This window comes from Pyrus communis, chromosome 10 (genome assembly GCF_041283825.1).
Source record: "Pyrus communis isolate YQ-2024b chromosome 10, ASM4128382v1, whole genome shotgun sequence".
NCBI lineage: Eukaryota > Viridiplantae > Streptophyta > Magnoliopsida > Rosales > Rosaceae > Pyrus > Pyrus communis.
Window position 1 is genome coordinate 9,720,445 of NC_142574.1, and position 7,073 is coordinate 9,727,517.

At 39.9% G+C, this 7,073-nt stretch overlaps 1 protein-coding gene across 1 annotated transcript; it reads left to right on the top strand.

Moving 5' to 3' along the window:
* The first annotated feature begins 225 nt into the window (after positions 1 to 225).
* Positions 226 to 1,113, top strand: LOC148693502 (uncharacterized). Its single transcript, XM_088678032.1, has one exon. The coding sequence runs from the start codon at positions 226 to 228 to the stop codon at positions 1,111 to 1,113; it is 888 nt and encodes a 295-aa protein (XP_088534158.1).
* The last annotated feature ends 5,960 nt before the right edge of the window (positions 1,114 to 7,073 follow it).

Below are 7,073 nucleotides of genomic sequence, written 5' to 3' on the forward strand. Positions count from 1 at the left end.
TTAGAGATGGCTACTGATCTCTCGAACCCGTTTTTATTACACCCCTCTGATCAACCTGGGAACATCTTGGTCTCCAAAACCCTTCAAGGAGACAACTACAACACATGGAGCCGTGCTATGCGCATCAGTCTAAGTGCTAAGAACAAGCTAGGTTTGGTCGATGGTACCATTGACCCACCTGCTGAAACAGATAAACAATTTGCATTGTGGCAACGATGCAATGACATGGTTCTCGCATGGATCTTGAATTCTGTACATGAAGACATTGCAAGCAGCGTTTCCTACTACACTTCAGCAGCAGATGTGTGGGCTGACTTGCGTGATCGTTTCTATCAAGGGAACGATTCACGTGTTTACCAAATTAAGAGAGAAATTGTTGAGCACAGACAGGAGCAACAATCGATCTCAGTCTACTACACCAAACTAAAGGCATTGTGGGATGAATTGACGTCCTATCATGAGCCCTCAACATGCACTTGTGGGGGTTTGAAGAAGATCAATGAACGTGATGAAAAGGAAAGAGTGATGCAGTTTCTCATGGGATTAAACGAGTCCTATGCCGCAGTACGTGGGCAAATCTTGTTGATGCAGCCACTTCCCGACACTCGGAAGGCATACTCTCTTGTTTTACAACAAGAGAAACAAGTGGAAGTATCTCTCATTCGTCATAACAACAGTTTGCATGCGATGCATTTGACAAGCCATAGGGAATCTGCTGCACAACGAGGTAACTCCTCTATTAAATGCTCATATTGTGATAAAAAATATCATACCGTAGATCGGTGTTTCTATCTCAATGGCTTTCCACCGGGGCACAAATACCATGGCAAAAAGATGATTCCTCCTAACAAGAAGAAACCTGCGGCTAATCAAATAAAGACTGGCAGTGAAGTCGCCACAGTCACGGATAAGCACCATCATAAAACCAACGGTGACAGCCCCAAGTTCACTCCTGAAGAGTACAACCAAATCATGGCCATGCTCAAGAAAAACAACTTGGATGGTAATCCTCACCATTTTGCAAACGCCACAGGTACTCTTACACCTCTGTCTAAAATGTCAGGAGCCTTGATTGTTGTTTTCCTTCTTCATGCTAGAATATGTTTAGTATAATGGCACAAGTAAGGGTGTCGAATCCACAGGGACTAATTGGACCTATATAATCACTTGTTTTGCAAGAACTCTTTACTAGAGAAATAAAACTAATCAATGTAGGCAGATTTGTTGTTGTACCTTGAAAGCATAAAGAAATGAAGTAAACACAAAATGAATGAATCAACAGCTAATAAAATGAGATAGTACCAATGGAGATGAAGCTAGGGATTCGATTTTACCATTGCTAACCCAAGGCCATGCTTGTTGAATCAGATTATACTCATCCATCTACCTATTTCTTGAGTTTGTTTCACTTAGATATGATCAACCATATGATGTGTGGATTTGATCAAATGTCTCTAATCATGAGCCTAATTGTGATGTGCAACTTTGGTTCCTAATCAAGAATATGTAGTGCACAAGAAACTTTCACAAAACCAAAGGGAACACTCGGCAGGATGTTTGCAAAACATTCCCTTCATTCATTCACATATCCACCAAGATTATGCATGATGTGTGCTTTAATCTTGGCTAAACAACCTGTGGTTAATTCAAATGATGATCAAGCATTAAAATCAACACACTAAGTCACAATTAAATCGGAGAATGAAACAAGAAATAGATAGATTAAATGAGAATTCTGAATTAACTACATGGCAATCTTGCAAGGCTACATCGAATCCCTAGAGAGAGATTAGTTACACTTCATGTTTACAAAAGGTTTGACATAAAATATATAACATGAGTGAACATAGGATTAAGAAGAAAGAACCCTTGAAGCAAAACTGATGTCAAAATCCCTTAAGAGTTGCCTTCGGTGTTGGTGCTCCAAGTGTGTTGTAAATGAAGGTGGAGCGGCTAAGGTTGAATGGTTTCTGCGAATGGGAGAGTGTATGGAATGGAATGAAGCCGAGAAGAGATTGTGTAGAAATGGAAGGGGATTTGCGGCAAAAGGGAAGATTGGATGTGTTTGTGGTGTCTTGTGTATGAAAATGAGATGTGTTTTTTGTGTATGAATGCATGGGTTTTTATAGGGGGAATGGGAGAATAAGTGGGTGATTGTTTAAGAGTGAATGTGGTTGTTATGATTGAGAGTGCATGTGGATGAAATAATGATGGAAAAAGAGCTAGGTTGTTGGTGTGTGAATGCATGTGTTGAATGATTAGAGTGCATGTGGGTGAATATGTGGTTGAAATGATGAAGTAGGAAGGTGGAAATGCATGTGTTGAATTGGTGGTGCAATGATGAAAGAGTAAGTGCATGTGTGTGTGAATGGTGGTGCAATGATGAAAGAGTAAGTGCATGCAATGATGAAAGAGTAAGTGCATGTGTGTGTGAATGGTGGTGCAATGATGAAAGAGTAAGTGCATGTGTGTGTGAATGCATGTGGCTAAGGGTTGTTGATTGGGCTAGAGGTTTTGCATGGCTCAAAGGATTGTTTGATTGGGCTAGGCCCTTTGTTTTATGTCCAAAGTGCATACAAGGCTTTCAAATTCGTCCAACACTTTGGCTCCAAGCATATGCTATCCATTCCAAGCCCAATTTTGCTCCAAAATGCTCCAAAATGCATCTTTTTGCTTCCTTAGCCATATGAACCTAAAAACACACGAAAATGGCTTAAACTACTAAAACAACTATGAATTAACAACATAGATGCACGAAAACAAGCTAAGTAAGTCGCCTAAATATGCTCCTATCAAATTCCCCCACACTTAGCTTTTGCTAGTCCTCGAGCAAAACAAAATAATAACAAATAAACAAAACGACACTAAACAAGTAAAACACAACCTAAACCTTCCAACAACCGTCTTAGGGATTTCCAATGCACATGACAAGTTAAAAATCATTATTCTCACAGATTTTAGCCATCTTTACACTTAAGTACATTCTTAATCATAGTCACCACATACTAGTTCACAATTAAGCAATTAAAACACATTTCAAATGTAGTAACATGCTTTAGAGAATTTACTCAATTCCTTACTAGAATGCACTCTATTTTCACACAGATTTTCTGACTACACACCCTACACTAGTTATATGTGAGAGATTGATGTAAACATGAAAGACTAGTATCTCACATATGTTATAACAAAGAAAGCATTTTCTGGATTTATGATAATGACATGAATATGATCTCATGAATGGAATGCTACTACTTAGAATGAGAACCAGTGATTCCATAAGCTCATATCAAATCCAAACTCCACATTATTGAACACATAACGATCAAGATAGAAGTCAAAGGGGTGTAACGGGGCTAGGGTATTGGTTAACAATGAAAGGTGAAGGATAAACAAACATTCTTAAAGCAATAGTGAGCAAAGTATTGAATTAGGCACTTAGAATTCCCTTTAGAGCGCGGAAAACAACTTTTAGACTAATAGGGGAAATTCAAACAACTCTTATTTTTCTTTTCTTTTTCATTTTTTTTTTTTTTTTTTTTTTTTTTTTTTTTTTTTTTTTTTTTTTTTTTTTAGCCGTGCCTATGGCACAACAACTTTCATCAATAATCCTTCCCCCACACTTATTTTCTGCAACATATTAATCAAAAAGGAATTCATTTTCCGTCATGCTTACTATGCTTTAAGAACAAAGGCATGGATGGTCCTATTCTAGGCTAGGTAAGGATAACATGGGTTAACAAAGAACATAGGTTAAACAAGGCTCAAAGGGGTTAAAACTTACAACAAATACGAAATATGGGAAGTAAGGCTATTTGGCTATGGTGGCAACTACACAACTTTATCTTGATATATGTTATGCAATTCAATGCTTTGAATGAAATGGATATAAGTTCTAGCATTTAGTTCTAGCATGATACAATTGCATTCTAAGTAGCAACCAAGCAAGGAATAATGAGATCATGCAACAACTTTAGAAAACAAAGAATCACAGAAAATAACTCTCCAAAGAATGTTTAGGCTCATGTCTCACAAGGTTGTAGCGTTTGTTTGAGTTCCTTCCTTCAAGCATGTTACAAAAACGAATTTTTCTTTTATAATTGCATGTGAAGTCATACATTATAACCATAACCAAGCATATACCAAGAGTAAATCAAACTTTCATCCATGTTTATAACTCTTTTTAACCGTCATGCAATTACAAACCAAATCCTTATCATTGTGTTGGAAGGTACCCTAAGACACAAACACACAAAAACGACTCAAAACACTCTTTTTAGGCTTTTCAAAACATTTTTTTTTCAAATTTTTATGTGATTTTCGGAGTTATAAAACAAAACACACTAAAACACTCTAAAACAATTTAAAAACACCTTAAAACAGCAAGGAACAACATTTGAAGTTATGGGTGATAAAATCCCACGAATTTGCATTAACATCATTAGTTACCCCCCCCCCCCCCCACACTTAAATCAAACATTGTCCTCAATGTTTTAAGCATATATTCACACAAAACATAAGTAAACACACAAAAAACACTTCAACATACTAAACATGGCAAAATGTAATTAACAAAGAGAAGAGTTTAGGGACGCAAATCTGGTTATGGAGTGTAAATTCCCTCTTCTCCTTGGTGATTGCATTGAGGCTTTGATCTTTGTGATTCCACAGGCTTACTCTTGAACTGTTTTCCGCCCATCGTTGATTTTCCTTTGTGCTACTCTTGAACTGGGCAGCAGGATTCTTTTGGTCTTCCCCGAAGGTCTGAGCTTCCTCCTTTTATCTGTTTCTTTGTTCAATCTTCGCAGAAGTGGTCCCTTCTCTGGAAGTGTATCAACCGTTGAAGATGACTACTCGAGAGCAACGCTAGGTAAGCAATCAGGAATAGATTCCAGGCAGTTGGCTCCAGAACAGAAAACTGACTCCAAGTGCCGGCTGATTGCTTCTTTCACTTTGCCATGCGAGTAAGAACAAGGACAAAGAAAAAGACAGGGAAAGAGCATGATATGAGATACTTTTGCTTTTGACCTTGATGATATGAGATACCTTTGCTTTTGAAGAAGCGGTGAATGAATCAGCACACTTCAATCTGCCGTTTCCTCCTGGGTCATCTGTACTCTAGGCATCCGGTATCATCTTTGGGGAAGAAGAAAGAATTGAGTATTTCGAAAGGCTTTGCTGGGAGTGCGCCCTCAGAGGTGAGGGAGAGTTGGGCATTTTCTTCAGGTTTTCCTTGCCATAAAAGATGAAGGTCGACATATATAGAGATAATAACAAGTGGTGGTACCATTCTTTTACCCTTGTCGACAGACGTTTTGATCCCGCAAATCCGGCTTTTTGAAATATTGGCGCCTCTTCGATCTTTGAAGACGCCTCTTCGATTTCTGAGCAGGCGCCCCTTCGATTTCTGAACGACGCCCCTTCGCTTTCTGAATGACACGTGGTAGTGCAGATGCGGCTCCTTTTGACAAAGCTGCACGCGTCTTCTGAAAAGCAGAGAAAGCGTCGCCGAACTTTGCGCTTGTCGGCTAAAGATGTGTAGTTGCGATGATGGCCTCCACGTGTTTTCAACTTTGTCAGAAATCTTTTGACAAAGTTGAACACGTTTTCTGAAAAGCTGAGGGAGCGTCGCCTAAATCCGGCTCTTTGAATCGGTGGACGCGTCGCTTTGGCTTTTTATAGAGCTATCGATCACTGCCAATATACACACTCTGAAGATTTCCCATTCTTGAAAATTGTCTCCGGCCCTTCGAAATTTAACTCCATCCACCCCTTCTCATTGAACACTTTTGAAAAATGACTAACTCATCGAACCTTAGCTTAGATTTGAGTCTCAGCAGCGATCCGGTTGCGCCCCGTCAAGGTAATGTATGGCGCCCTTCTTTTTTATCTTCTAATGGTCCTCTTTCAGGTGAAGACTCCATGATGACCGATGCAACAACAGCTACGATAATAGCTAGGAACCTCCTTACTCCTAAGGACAGTAGGCTGCTTTCAGGATGGTCCGATGAGTTGGCCATTCAAGAGTCTCTCGCTCTCAGCGTTCAATGTGCAGGCTTTGTGTCCAACATGGGCCAACGCCTGCTTGCTCGGTCCCGCCAAGTGGAATCGTTGATGGCAGAGGTGGAAAGTCTTAAGCAGGAGATCAAACAGCTTAAGTACGAGAATAGAAGTTTGCATGTGCTTGCAAATAACTATTCATCGGGCATGAAGAGGAAGCTTGATGAACTGCAAGAATCTGAGGGTCGAATTCACAGTGACCGTCAATGGCTTGCGGCTTATCTCCAGAGGCACCTTTTTCCTGGGTCATCCAGCGTTTGGCCAAGTATTGAGGCCTGGAATGCTCCCGCTCCGATGCCTCCCGCTTCGATGCCTTCTGCTCCGACGCCTCGTAGTGGGGCTTGATAGGAGCATAATCATGCGACTTAAATGGCTTGTTCTCGTGCATTTACGTTATGTTTCTCTAGTTATTTTAGTCCTTTATGCTTCTTTTGTGTGTTTTCAGGTTCTAAGGGCTTAGGGAGCAAGGAAGTGCATTTTGAGGCTATTTGGGGCACTTTTGGGCATGGATTGGATAGCTTAATCATGGAGCAAAGAGGATGGACGAAATTGAAGCCTTGTATGCTCTTTGGGGACATAAAACAAAGGGCCTGGCCCAATCAAACAAATCCCTTGAGCCATGGAAAACCTCTAGCCCAAATCAAACATTCTATGCCATGCAAACCAACCTATTTTAGGCCCATTCTATGTACTTAAACCCTAGCCCTTTAAACTAGCCATATTATGATTTATTCACTTCCATACTCTTCTTTATTCCACATGCATTCACACACATGCACATCATTCACTCACATTTCCTAGCCATGCATCACTTTAACCCACATTTTCACCCATTTACACACACATGCACTCACATGCATTCACATGCATTTCAAACACCAAACATTCTTCTTTGCCGTGCCTTTCCCTTCCACTTTCCAACCCTTCTAAATGCAACTTCATTAACACATGCATTCATTATTCATTCACCTTGCATTCCCTTTACATTTCTACCCACATGCACATTTAATCAT

What these genes read in the sequence shown, in the direction of transcription:
- LOC148693502 (XM_088678032.1), top strand. Translation starts at nt 226, where the DNA reads ATGGTTCTCGCATGGATCTTGAATTCTGTACATGAAGACATTGCAAGC.